The sequence below is a fragment of the Schistocerca americana genome, chromosome X (genome assembly GCF_021461395.2).
Source record: "Schistocerca americana isolate TAMUIC-IGC-003095 chromosome X, iqSchAmer2.1, whole genome shotgun sequence".
NCBI lineage: Eukaryota > Metazoa > Arthropoda > Insecta > Orthoptera > Acrididae > Schistocerca > Schistocerca americana.
In genome coordinates, this window is record NC_060130.1 from 708,162,203 (window position 1) to 708,177,705 (window position 15,503).

Sequence of the window (15,503 nt, forward strand, 5' to 3'; positions counted from 1 at the left end):
GGAAATGTTAATGTACATAACATGCATTATTGGGCAACTGAAAATCCATGTTGGCTGTGGCAAGTTGTACACCAAAAACCGTGGTCGGGGAATGTATGGTGGGGGATTCTGGAGGACAGAATTATAGGCCCCTATTTCATCGAAGGAAATCTTAATGAGCCGGCCACTGTGGCCGAGCGGCTCTAGGCACTTCAGTCTGGAAGTGCACTGCCGCTGTTGTCGCAGGTTCGAATCCTGCCTCGGGCATGGATGTGTGTGATGTCCTTAGGTTAGTTAGGTCTAAGTAGTTCTAAGTCTAGGGGGCTGATGACCTCAGATGTTAAGGCCCATAGTGCTTAGAGCCTTTTTTTTTGTTTAAAAAAATCTTTATGGTAGAAAGTACACCACATTCCTGCAAGAAACATTAGGTCTGTTGTTGGAAGAAATACCTTTAGGAACAAGGAACAGAATGTGGTATCAATATGATGGGTGTCTGGCACATTTTTTGCTGATGGCTTGAAAAGAGTGGCAGAGACAATTCCCAAACTGTTGGATTGGACATGGAGGAGATGTGTCATGGCCAGCTCATTTGCCAGACTGGATTTCTCTGGATTTTTTCCTTGTGGGGATTCATAAAAGACATTGTTTATAAAGATTTTCCAACTACACCTGAAGATATGCGAGAGAGAATTGTCAGAGCATGTGCTTTGATAAGTGCTGATGCGATAAGGAATACCCCCCAATCCATGATAAGAAGATTGCAGCACTGCATTAATACTAATGGTCATCACTTCGAACACCTTCTCTAAATGGAGGTTCATGCTACCTTTGTGACCTTTGTTGACCTTCAAAGATCTTACTGCTACACATCATTGGATTTGTCTTGATAGCTGCTATCAGAAAATAAGTATCAAACTATAGCATCCCATTTAAAAAACCAAAGTTGGCCTTCATATCTTTGCAACAAAAATCATCGTCATATTATGGCCCCTGTTGTCCCATGCAACTTTTGTCCCACAAACTTTTCAGCTCTCATCATGCATTCAGAGTTATTCTTGGTGGCAATAGTTAGTGACTCACCCTGTATATGGGAGTTACCTGCGCTTTTTGTCAGTCATTTAGGACTTTGCACAAGGCAAGAGATTTGTGATAAAAGCAAGTTAAGTAAGGGTCCAATGATGTAGGGTACTCCTTGTAAAACCAAACTGGGATTCTGTCCAGACCTGGCAACTTATTTGTTTTCAACTCTTTCAGTTGTTTCTCTATGCTAGAGGTGTATATTACTTATGAGATTCTTCAATTTCTTCAGGCGTATTTTATAATGAAATAAATCTCGGGTGAACAGCCTGGTATGAGTGTGCATAGGACACATTACTAAGTTATCCATACAGGAGTCTGTTCTATGGTCAAATGTCTATATGTTTGTATGATTCTCTTATGTGAGCAATTTCTTAAATGTGAAATTTAAAACTTCAGCTTTCATTTTGCTGTCTTCAACTGCCACGCTAGACTGGTCAGTGAGTGTGTGGATGGATGTCTTAGACCTCTTAGTGATTTTACATAGGACCAGAATTTTCTTGGGCTCTCAGTAAGATCCATTACTAGAGTATGACAGCAGTAGTTGTTGTATAGGTAGATCTTTTCACAGCTGTACAAATCTCTACTAACCATTACCTATCATCATTTGTGCATACCCTTTGGAACAGAGTGTTTAACAGTCTTTGCCTCCTCAGTATTTTCCAGATTTTGTTGTTAAACCATGGTGGTTTTTATTCCATCCTTAATCCACTTATTAGGCACACACTTCTTCAGAGTAAGATTTACAATTTGCTTAAACTTCATCCATAATTCCTCTGTGTCCATGATATTGGAAGCATATGATATAATTTCATTGTCTAAGTGAGATGCTAATAACTGCTTATCTGTTCTTTCCAGCAGAAACACTGTCCTAACCTTCTTGACTTTCATAACCATAGTTGCTATAAAGATATCATGCCAATCACTGTCAAACTAGCTGCTCAAGACTGTTATAAGAAAACATGTTCAAAAGTACTTACCAAGACTGTCCATCTGTATCTGTCACAACGAATCCACAGACATCACAGTCTGTATTTGGTAGCTTAAAGTCACCTCCAGGTAGTACTGCATGATGTGTGTAGCTCACACCTCTTTGAATGACTCTGGAACTGTCATAGCAGAACTAGGGGCTGGTTAAAATATCCATCTATTAACTTGGTTTCACCTAGACCTCTTATATGCAACTAACTTCACTGTTACACTGAACTTTGACCTTAATAGAGACAATATGTTACTTTTCCATTGACACTGATGTATAAAAGGCAAGGTCACATTGTGAAGGTGTGTTAAGATCTCTAATGCTTTGCAGGTTTCTTGTAGTTCACATTCTGTGGCCTTCAGGGTACCTTCTAACACACTGTCTTCCATACATAGCCCAATTGTTTCAGACTTCACTGTTGCATAATCATCTTCATTGTTACGGAGCTTGGATATTTAAAAAAAAAAAAAAATGTTCAAATGTGTGTGAAATCTTATGGGACTTAACTGCTAAGGTCATCAGTCCCTAAGCTTACACACTACTTAACCTAAATTATCCTATGGACAAACACACACACCCATGCCCGAGGGAGGACTCGAACCTCCGCTGGGACCAGCCGCACAGTCAATGACTGCAGTGCCTTAGACTGCTTGGATAATCCCGTGCGGCAACTTGGATACTCAGCTGCAGATTATATGTATCAGGCAAGCATTTTGTAAATCCATATTCAGAGCAGCTTTTGTGAGGCAATCTGTCCCCAAATTCATTGACCAATGACAGTTAACACACATGTCCACTTGCACTGATCAGTGAGGCCAATGTCAAACCAAAGTCTTGTGACTATATTTGCATATGATGGAATCACTGACTGCCATTAAATGGACCATACTGGCTTGATTACATCCAGGGTGTCCATATGATATTTTGTAGGGGAGGGGGTGGGGAGCAGACCCAGTGGTATGGAGAATTTTTAATATTTTGGAATATGAATGCCAACTTGTAAGTAGTCATAAAAAAGTTCCAGTGTCAACCCTGTTAAAAAACAGCATAATAATGACTTTTAAATCAGTTTCTTGAAAGAAAAATACGTGCCTACACTGTACTAGGGTGAGGAGGTGCTAGTCCCCTTTTATTGATGCCCTTGGAGTACATGGCTGCCAGCATGCTGTCATCTGATCCCGTGTTGATTAAAAACACTAAGCCTGAAGAACAGTCAGTGACAAACATCCTTAGTGATGTAGTAGAGTATAGTCACAGTGGAGGTGACAGAGTGAGTCTTGTATTGCAGCTGGCAGAACAATGAGTAGATGCTGTGTATGGCATACATATTTATGTCAGCCGTAAGTGGAAGGTATCCAAGCAAATCGTGGCAAACAACCTATCCACAAGAACCCAATTTCTTCTTCGGGTCATTAGTATGATAGTATTCACTTTTATTCCACACAGCCAAAAAATCATGTTACAAACAAGATTAGCAAGATAACAAGAACAGAAAGATCAAAGATAGCTCAATGAAACTTGGATCACATGAAGAAAGAACTAATACAGTATAGTACAGAAGGTAAGTAAAATAAATATGCAATGAGGTGAACAGGAATGATAATTTTATTCAAAGACAATAATTACACTGAAGTTACTGCAATTCATGATGGTTCCCTGAAGATTACAAAAGATGGGACATGCTTCTTGGTAAAGTACATGATTCTCATGGATGGCAATGCATGCTGTGCAATGTACTGGCCACAAGATTGATAAGTAGTTCTGATAGCAGAGTGTTCCATTCCTCCACCATTGCAATTGACAACTGCTGGACAGTCACTGATGCATGTGGACATGCTGTAATATGTCTCCACAATACATCCCACATGTGCTATATGGGATTTAATTTGGGAGTATGGTCAGGCTAGTCCATTTGCCAAATATCTCCTCACTCTGAGAGCTCCTCCTCTTGTGCTGCTTGATGTGATTGCACGTTGTCATCCATAAAAATGAAATCAGGGCCATATACATCCGTGAAAAGATGTGCATGGGGAAGGAGTATAATGTCACTGTAACACTGACTGTGATGTGTGCTGTGTTCAAAGGTTTGGAGGTCAGTATGTTCATGCAACATTATGTCTCCCCACACCATAACACTTGCACTACCAAAACAGCTAGGCTTGATAGTGCTGGACACACACTGATATGGCAAGATGTGGGAACACATAATGCATACAGGAACATTGTTGAACATGATAATATTGGTGGTCCAAGTTTTACTGTGTGGAGAAGCATAATGTTTCATGGGGGTACTGACATCCAAATCACTGGGCAACATGACTGTACTCCTTGCTCATGTGTGTTTTTTCAGTGGCACATATGATCACAACTTCTTTCTTTTGGATGACAATGCATGACAGCACTGAGCAGTGCAAGTAGAGGAGCTCTTGGCATATGTGGGATGCATAGGGGAAACATACTACAACACGTCCACACACACTAATGATCATCCAGCAGTTGTTGACCATTCTGATGGATGAAAGGGATGCCCTAACACAGGAACTCCTCACCAACCTTGAGCCAGTTTGGAAGAATGTTATAGAGCATGCATTGTTATCTGTGTTGATTACACACCTGATTAAGAGGCATGTCCCACCATTTGAAATGCCAGAGGAGCATCATAAATTGTATTGACTTCAGCATAATTCTTGTCTTTGAATAAAAGTATCATTTCTGTTTGTCTCACTGCATATTTCTTTCAGTTACCTTCTGTACAATACTTTAGATGTTCTTACTATGTATGGCCAAAATTTCATCAAGCTTTGTTACTTGGCAGTGACACATCATACGAAATATTATGTAGCCATACCATCTGCAGTATGTACAATCTTTGACTGTTACACATTATTCTACATGAATAACATTATATAGGTGCTTCTTATAACAATGTGAGATGATATCTAGCTTTGCAGCTAGCTACTGTGTTACTCATGTACATGTGACATTCACAAGGATCAGGATTTCAGATGTTCATTTCCAGTGGATAGGGGTGGACATAAAGAGATTCTCCATTAATATTTGAAAAATATAATTAAATCTTACATTTTTCCAGGTACAATTACTGAACAGAACTTCACACATTAAACAGGAGCCATGTTTCTAGCTGTCAACTGAGACACAAATAACTTAGCATTTTTCAGCATGCACAACTTGCAGTGTCATGATGATCAAAGGCCTTTAGGCTACTCATGCCCTCTGATATGCAACAATAGTATAACAGTTCACCAGTATTAGTGGCATTAACTCAGAATTATGCATTTTTGTTCCCATTTTTCATTACCTTATTATTCTTCTCTCTTATGAGGAGGCCATACTGAAAATTTTCTTTTGGATACTGCATTACTATTACTACTATTACAAGGTTAGTAGTTCTGAAACATGATACAATCCTGTAGCTTTTAACCTAAATATAGCACTAGATCACTGTACTCCATTGACAATTTTGTCTAAATTTATATACAATCCTTTAGAAAGTATGAAGAACTGTTTATGAAAAGTAACAGTAAGTAACAGTATTACATCATCTATCATTTATCTTCCTCATGTGAGTACACAAATGCACATGAATATGTTCATCCAACCCTCCTCCCATTCACATCAACACACACACACACACACACACACACACACACACACAGAGAGAGAGAGAGAGAGAGAGAGAGAGAGAGAGAGAGAGAGAGAGCGAGAGAGTTTTACAAGATAGTTTTTACTGCTATTGGGAAATTGAATTTTTTGCGATATGATCAAGTAGATACGGTTTCTCTCATTTGTGTCAGCATCATATTTAATAAAATAGTTGTATGTTATTTAAAAATTGCTTTTATTGCAGCACAGGTGACCAGAATATCTCTTCAGAGTTACAGTTGACAACAGCAGCAACAGAAAAAATTACCATGCACTCAAGGTTAAGAATGGTGGATTTTCTTGGTAAGATTCAGTGATATTATTCTGATAACAACTTTGAAAATGTTAGCCAAAGAATATTAGAATATGAGTAAATTATGATTATAGTTGAAATTCATCTAATACTTAGTTGTTTCTTGACTTGCAGTTGCAGTGGCATGCCTTAGTAGACTTTTTACTGAACTCACTTTGTATGATGTTGTTGTCATCCTCTTCAGTGGAGCAAGATCCATTACACGTCATCTAAAGAACAGTTTTACTAAAAGACCATCCATACATACTTCTTAAAGGGAAAAGACCCATGACACAGTGCGCTGCAGTGAAGAAACATTAATCATCAGATACCCTAAAATTTCAGAAATTAGCAATTGAGAGTGTTCACAGCTACATAAATATGCTACAGTTCTAATAATAATAATAATAATAATAAAAAGAAACATGAAATTGTTTGTGTTATCCTTCCATATTCCTGTCAAAAGTTCTCAGGGGAAGGGGAATCACATCCAGTGATCTTATTCTGGTTTGCACAGACACTGCTACCTAACTAGAATTATTAATGTAAGAAATTAGATAAGTAAAAATTTCATGACATGCATGACAAACCTCAAACTGGCATTTGATCAGGTGAAGGATACATATACATGCAGCCATCTGGTAGGTAAGTAGTTACGATTTCCTTAACCAATAGTAGTGTGAACTGTTACATTACAAGAAAATATGCCAACACCCACATAAATTATGATGTGGTAAACTCCAGAAATAGGGAGATTGAATGGAGAATGATGTGACAAACTCCAGGAAGAGGGAGACTGAATAGAGAATTTTCAGATTAATTGATTCAGTCATCCTTAAAATTCATCTATACAGGGTGAAGCAAAATTTGCGCACTCGGGCTTTGCAGTGTGACTCCTAACGTGCAAGCAATAAAAAAAATGTCTGTCACAAGATTTCATTCGGCGAGTACATCTGGCAGTAAAAGGATGTTAAAGAGTGGCAGTCTGGCAACACTGTAACTACATGTATGGTAACTATCTTTGTAAACACATACTAGTCATGGTGTACAGTTGGTGCAGTGGACAGAGTTTTGGGTTAGCATGCAGGAAGTTAAGGGTTAAATCCTGGGTTGGGGCACATTTCTTTTATTTGCTAATTTCATTCTGACATTTCATGCTGTAATGTACACCATTTCTTAGGTCACATGAATCCTAAATTTACAATATTTTGTAATGTTTAACATAACAAATATGTGGTTAGAAAAATAAGAAATAGACAGTTGAAACAAATGACCTGTCACGGGACAAAATAACTACAAAAACAATATCAATTTCGAGATGCTGAAGATGATAGTGCAGTACAATAACACAACATTTACTTTTCATATATACTATACATGTCGAGGGACATGAAAGGGAAGCAGTGGTTGGGAAGGGAGTAAGACAGGGTTGTAGCCTCTCCCCGATGTTGTTCAATCTGTATATTGAGCAAGCAGTAAAGGAAACAAAAGAAAAATTCGGGGTAGGTATTAAAATTCATGGAGAAGAAATAAAAACTTTGAGGTTCGCCGATGACATTGTAATTCTGTCAGAGACAGCAAAGGACTTGGAAGAGCAGTTGAATGGAATGGACAGTGTCTTGAAAGGAGGATATAAGATGAACATCAACAAAAGCAAAACAAGGATAATGGAATGTAGTCTAATTAAGTCGGGTGATGCTGAGGGAATTAGATTAGGAAATGAGACACTTAAAGTAGTAAAGGAGTTTTGCTATTTGGGGAGCAAAATAACTGATGATGGTCGAAGTAGAGAGGATATAAAATGTAGGCTGGCAATGGCAAGGAAAGCGTTTCTGAAGAAGAGAAATTTGTTAACATCCAGTATTGATTTAAGTGTCAGGAAGTCATTTCTGAAAGTATTCGTATGGAGTGTAGCCATGTATGGAAGTGAAACATGGACGATAAATAGTTTGGACAAGAAGAGAATAGAAGCTTTCGAAATGTGGTGCTACAGAAGAATGCTGAAGATTAGATGGGTAGATCACATAACTAATGAGGAAGTATTGAATAGGATTGGGGAGAAGAGAAGTTTGTGGCACAACTTGACCAGAAGAAGGGATCGGTTGGTAGGACATGTTCTGAGGCATCAAGGGATCACCAATTTAGTATTGGAGGGCAGCGTGGAGGGTAAAAATCGTAGAGGGAGACCAAGAGATGAATACACTAAGCAGATTCAGAAGGATGTAGGTTGCAGTAGGTACTGGGAGATGAAAAAGCTTGCACAGGATAGAGTAGCATGGAGAGCTGCATCAAACCAGTCTCAGGACTGAAGACCACAACAACAACAACAACATATACTATACATAATATGAACACTCAGATGATGCAGATTAGCAACCAGTGGCAATATTAAAGCCCATATTAATGATCGCATGACCTTCACAACAGAATATATTGTCCTCAGAACAACAGATGCTCAAAGCAACCCCCCTGAAAGTCCAAAAATTGCACAACCTGTCAGACCATACAGCTCTGGACCCTTTGCAGCAAAGCTGCATCCACAGTAACAAGAGCAGCACAAACACACACTACCAATTCTTCCACATTTGTCACCAGAGTAGAGTACACGTGCTCCTTCAGGTGTCCCCACAGGAAGAAATCCAGGGGATTTAGTTCAGGTGGACATATTGGCCATACAACTGAACCTCCATATCTGAGCCATTTCCCTGGAAATGTTCTGTCCAAATACTCTCACACATTAATTTCAGAGTGTGGAGGTGCACCATCATGTTGGAACCTTATCCCCTGCCAAGCATGTAGTGGAACATCTTCCAGCACATCAGGTAGATAGTTTGAGAGGAATGCATGATACATTTATGTAGTTAACTGGTCAGACAACACGTAGGGGTCCAAACACGTGTCACCCAAAATTCCAGCCCAGATGTTGATACCAAAGTGAACTTGATATCCACAGTTGCGGGTGACATGCGGATTAACCTCACACCAATGATGGGCATTGTGCATATTGAAGACACTCTCACTAGTGAGCGCTGCTTCATCCGACCATATTACAGTATCCATGTGGTCATTGTTGGCTTTCTGCTTCACAGAGTTCACAAAATTGCATCCACTGATGGCGATCTGCAGGATGCAGGGGTTGTGTGAGAGCATAATGATAGGGGTGCAGCCAATGCTCGTGCAACACGTTAACAACTGCGCATTGCAAGACACACAGCTGCATTGCTACACTACGTGTACTTCGCTGAGGTTTCTGGTGTATGGCCTCCAGAATAGCTTCCTCGCTAGCTGGAGTACGGTAAGTCCATGAATGACCTCTGTCATGCGATGGTTGAAGGAGAGAACCTGACTCCCGAAGGCGCAGCTCCATATGACAAAACACATTTTTATCTGGATGGCATCAGTGAGGATATCTAGCAGCATATTCATGAAAGGCAACACCAGCCCAGTTATCAGATGCACCAAGGACTAGAAGCATAACCACATATTCATTGTTTGTGTATGGCATACATCTGCCACACTGGTTTAGAGGTTTACAATGAGAAAATTCAATATGTGTACACATGTACACCGTAGTCTGTCATAAGTGCATTACTCTGCTTGCAACTAGTCCCTGTCTGGTGGATAGTGCATATAGAATAAACATGCCATCAGTCCTGGGTGCTGTTCCACCTAACGCACATTACCCCTCTAACAGATATTGTTCTGCATGATTTATCCCAACAGCAGTAATTGTGAAAAGTTTGGTTTCAAATTATGCTGTTTCCCTAATGGTAATGGATGTGATTTTTCCACAATCCCTTCAGTATAATAATAATAATAATAATAATAATAATAATAATAATAATAATAATAATAATGCATTGAGATACATACTAAACAACATGTGATTACCAGTCTCAATGTTGAAAGGCATAATTAGTGGGACCATGGTGATAACACGTACGAATAGTAACCGAGCTTGGACATTATTTGCAAAGCACGTTGCTCATCCTCCTGGTAACATAAGCTCCTAACGAAATGTAATGGACCTGAACGAGACAAGAATAGTAGTTGGTACTAATATATGGGACCATAGGAGGAGTGTACAAGGAAAACAGGTTTAGCATCTAGTAGATGTAGTGGTGAAAATAAATTCACTCCCATGATGTGGAAAGCACTTCTTTCAAAGCTGACCAATCTTCCATTTCTACGATTGTAGTATGCAAGTGCAAATGTTTTCTAGAGGACACACTGCAGTCACTGTTGATGATTAAGATGCCAGATACCATACCACCTGGACTGCATTTACCAAATAAAAAAAAAAAAAAGAAATCCTCAACACAGGAGTGAACCCTCAACCTCCTGCATGATAACCCAAAACTCTATCCACTGCACCAACTGTACAGCACAACTAATATCTGCTGACAGAGGTAGTTAACATACATGTGGTTACAGTGTTGCCTAGTGTGTGCTTCAGTTTTATATGGTCTGTCCACATTCGTTCCTTTTAATGTGTGTCAGGGCGCTGATGACCTCGACGTTGAGTGCCCATAAGCCCCAACACACACACACACACACACACACACACACACACACACACACACACACAAATACAGTGTTGCCAGATTGTCACTCTTTAATGTTGTTTTTCTGCTGGATGTACTCGCCAGATGAAATTTTGTGATGGACATTTTTTTATCACTGGCATGTGTGGAGTCAAGTTGCAAAGCCCTAGTGCACAAATTTCACATCATCCAGTATATCTTTAAAAAAAGTATGTCATGTGCTTCACATTTGCTGCCCAGACACTGAAAGATGAATTCTGTTTCTTGGGCACTAGCCAGGATGGAACTATGTAGGGCAATGGTAAACAGTATATTGGAAACTATCTAGTACAATAGCAGTTCTTATGTTCATGTCATCTGAAAACTTCTAGTCATGTGCATGTTTATTACAGCTTGCACTCCTGCAGACATGGTTTCAGAATTTGAAAAAGCTTTGTTGCAAAATATTGTAGCCCTTCCCCACAGGGGCCTCAACAATAGTAAACAATAGTACTAACCTACATGGTATAGTAGAAAGTTGCTGCCCCCCCCCCCCCCCAAAAAAAAAAAAAAGTTAAATTGTCAAGTTATAATTAGAGCTTGAAAAAATCGGTTTATGATTCATTTATTTATTTATTTATTTATTTATTTATTGTTCCGTGGGACCACATTTAGGAGAAGTCTCCATGGTCATGGAACGAGTCAATACATGAAATTATAACACGATTGTAGAAACACATAAAATGAAACAAGTCGTTAGTTTAAATAAAGAAAATCAAGAATGTAACACTGGAATTTGCTTAATTTTTTATCTCTTCCAGGAGCTCCTCGACAGAATAGAAGGAGTGAGCCATGAGGAAACTCTTCAGTTTAGACTTAAAAGTGTTTGGGCTACTGCTAAGATTTTTGAGTTCTTGTGGTAGCTTATTGAAAATGGATGCAGCAGAATACTGCACTCCTTTCTGCACAAGAGTCAAGGAAGTGCATTCCACATGCAGATTTGATTTCTGCCTAGTATTAACTGAGTGAAAGCTGCTAACTCTTGGGAATAAGCTAATATTGCTAACAACAAACGACATTAAAGAAAATACATACTGTGAGGGCAATGTCAAAATTCCCAGACTATTGAATAGGGGTCGACAAGAGGTTTTCGAACTTACACCATACATAGCTCGAACAGCCCGTTTTTGAGCCAAAAATACCCTTTTTGAATCAGAAGAATTACCCCAAAAAATAATACCATATGACATAAGCGTATGAAAATATGCGAAGTATACTACTTTTCGTGTTGAAATGTCACTTATTTCAGATACTGTTCTAATGGTAAATAAAGCGGCATTTAGTTTCTGAACAAGATCCTGAACATGGGCTTTCCACAACAGCTTACTATCTATCCGTACGCCTAGGAACTTGAACTGTTCCGTCTCGCTTATAACATGCCCATTCTGTCTGATTAAAATGTCAGTTCTTGTTGAATTGTGGGTTAGAAACTGTAAAAACTGAGTCTTACTGTGATTTAGCATCAAATTATTTTCCACAAGCCACGAACTTACTTCATGAACTACATTATTTGATAATGTTTCAATATTACACACAAGATCCTTCACTACCAAGGTGGTGTCATCAGCAAACAGAAATATTTTTGAATCACCTGTAATACTAGAAGGCATATCATTTACATAAATAAGGAACAGCAGTGGCCCCAGCACCGACCCTTGGGGAACGCCCCATTTAACAGTGCCCCATTGGGACTGAACATCATTACCACTCTCAATATTGCGGAGGATTACCTTCTGCTTTCTGTTCTTAAAGTAGGAGGCGAACCAATTGTAAGCTACTCCCCTTACTCCATAATGTTCCAACTTCTGCAGTAATATTTTGTGGTCAACACAGTCAAAAGCCTTCGTTAAATCAAAGAAAACACCTAACGTTCTCAACCTTTTATTTAATCCGTCCAAAACCTCACAGAGAAAAGAGAATATAGCATTTTCAGTTGTTAAGCCATTTCTAAAACCAAACTGTACATTTGACAGCAAATTATGTGAATTTAAATGCTGCAGTAACCTTGTATATACAAGCCTCTCGATAACTTTAGCAAACACCGATGGCATAGAAATAGGTCTATAATTGTCAACATTATCCCTGTCTCCCTTTTTATAAAGTGGCTTCACTACCGAGTACTTTAATCGGTCAGGAAACCGACCACTGCTAAAGGAAAAGTTACAGATATGGCTAAGTACTGAGCTAATATACGTGGAACAATACTTCAGTATTCTGCTAGATACCCCGTCATATCCATGAGAGTTCTTGGTCTTTAGTGATTTAATTATTAACTCAATCTCCCTCTTGTCAGTATCATGGAGGAGCATTTCAGGTAACAGTCTCGGAACACTTTTTTCTAAGAGCGCTATATGATTCCCTGTTGGGACTAGGTTTCTATTTAGTTCACCTGCTATATTCAGAAAGTGATTATTAAGTACTGTACATATATGCGACTTATCAGTAACACGGACATTCCCACTACGCACTGATTCTATATCCTCGACCTGTCTCTGCAGACCATCCACTTCCTTTACGACTGACCATATGGTTTTAATTTTATCCTGAAACTTAGCTATTCTATCTGCATACCACATACTTTTTGCCTTCCTAATAACTTTTTTAAGCACCTTACAATACTGTTTGTAATGTGCTGCTGCATTTAGATTTTGACTGTTTCTAACGTTTTGATATAATTGCCACTTTGTTCTACAAGATATTCTTATCCCTTTAGTCAGCCACCCAGGCTGCCTGTTTGTGCTAGTACCCTGTTTTAAACGTTCTAACGGAAAGCAACTTTCAAAGAGCACGAGAAAAGCCTTGAGGAAAGCATTATATTTATCGTCTACTGTATCAGCACTATAAACATCTTGCCAATCTTGTTCCTTGATAAGGTTTACAAAAGTCTGTACAGCAACTGGATCAGCTTTCCTAAAAAGTTGGTAACTATATTTAACATGTGTTGAAGCACAAAAATCTTTTAGACTTAAAATTTGTGCATCATGATCTGAAAGGCCATTCACCTTTTTGCTAACAGAATGCCCTTCTAATAATGACGAATGAACAAAAATATTGTCTATGGTTGTTCTACTGTTCCCTTGCACTCTCGTTGGAAAGAATACGGTTTGCATAAGATTATATGAACTAAGGAGGTCTACCAGCATCCTTTTCCTTGCACAATCACTTATACAATTAATATTGAAGTCACCACATATAACTAACTTTTTGTATTTCCTATAAAGTGAACCAAGAACCTCCTCTAGCTTTAGCAAAAATGTTGTGAAATCGGAGTCTGGGGATCTATAAATAACAACAGTAAGAAGTTTAGCTCCACTAAATTTAACCACACCTGCACAACATTCAAACACCTCTTCAGTGCAGTACTTTGAAACATCAATTGACTCAAATGGGATACCGTTTTTCACATACATGGCTACTCCCCCACACCGCAAAGAGCTCCTAGAAAAGCTGCCAGCCAACCTGTATCCTGGTAAAGGAAGCCTCTGAATTATCTCCTTATTTAAGAAGTGTTCAGATATACCAATAATTTCAGAGTCAACATCTATAAGCAGTTCACTTACTTTATCTCGAATACCTTGTATATTTTGATGAAATATACTAATTCCCTCATTAATCGGATACCCAAGCTTTGTAGAAAGTGGTTTCTTTGTTAGAGAGACTTCCCTTAAGCAGGAATACCTATCAGCTGACTTCAATCTAAAAAAGGTACAGCTCTAACACCCACAACTACCGGAATTTTCCCATGAGTGATCCCACCACCCCCACCTATGCTGTCACCTATAAGTTTTGCCAACCTCCCCTTCCCATACCTGTTGAGGTGCAGGCCATGTCTAGTGAAACCCGTCCTACTGATAGACTCCACCGACACCACTGAAATGTGACTCATGCCTTCTGTCATCAGCGCACCCCCAAGTCTCATGTTATTACGCCTGACGGCTATATTAAGATGAGGCCGATCGTGACGCTGAAACAGTTCCAAGTAAGATTGTGAACAGACCTTTTCATAATTGTTTTATTCCTTGTTGTATGCTCTCCCCCTCCCTCTCCCCATCATACACTAAGAAGTATGGCAAATTCTTCGTTTCAGAACTTTTTATAGTTGCTTTATTCCTTGTTGTATGCTCTCTCCCTTGCTCTCCCTGACATACACCAAGAGGTATGGAAAATTCTTCATTTTTGTTTATTTACAAAGTGCACACCATCAAACTGTTCTTGAGTGGCTGCAACCTAGGAGATATTTATAGTACCATAGTAGCCCTCCAATGTGATATATTCATTTTGTTTAAGAGTTGCTGTTCAATACTCACTACTTTATTGACACTCACCCATGATCATCTCGTAGACATCTTTTTAAGGAAGTAGGGATTTTGATTATTGCTTCACAGTATATTTATTCCCTCATCAAGTTTGTTGTAAATAATCCACTTCAAAAGGAACAATGAGGTACACAAGCACAATACCAGTCAGTTAGGAGCAGTATGATAGTGCCATACAGTATGGATATTCCTCAGTGGAAATCAGTTAAAATAATTAATGTCTTCAATACAAATGTTTTTAAGACTAGTTTACAGGGGATGACCTGGGATGAAATGTATAATGAACCAAATGCCAATCAGGCAAGGCACTCCCCAATGTTTATGCCTGCCACTCATCTGCTCATGCAGATGGCACAGACTCTACAACAAAAGACATGTGGGCATTTGCCAAACCATTTGCATATACCAAGCACCTTAGCAGAGCATGTTTTCTCTCCCCCACTACTGTGGGTAGGTTTCTCCAGTTAGAAAGTCTTGCTGAAAGCCTTTACCCCATGACCAACACTTCCCATGTGGATGCCAAGCAAGTGACACCACAGATACTGTTACTGAGTGATTTGTGCAGTATGTAATCACTTGACATAATTTAATGGTTTGCTGCATGGTGTTTCCAG

The 15,503-nt window shown here is 39.0% G+C and overlaps 1 protein-coding gene across 1 annotated transcript in view; it reads left to right on the forward strand.

Moving 5' to 3' along the window:
* LOC124556612 overlaps positions 1 to 6,353 on the forward strand; it is a 126,637-nt gene extending 120,284 nt beyond the window's left edge. Inside the window, exons 9-10 of the mRNA XM_047130579.1 lie at positions 5,904 to 6,001; positions 6,126 to 6,353. Of these exons, the coding sequence (XP_046986535.1) occupies positions 5,904 to 6,001; positions 6,126 to 6,265 (238 nt within the window). The 3' untranslated portion in view covers positions 6,266 to 6,353. The remainder of the gene's footprint in view (positions 1 to 5,903; positions 6,002 to 6,125) is intronic.
* The last annotated feature ends 9,150 nt before the right edge of the window (positions 6,354 to 15,503 follow it).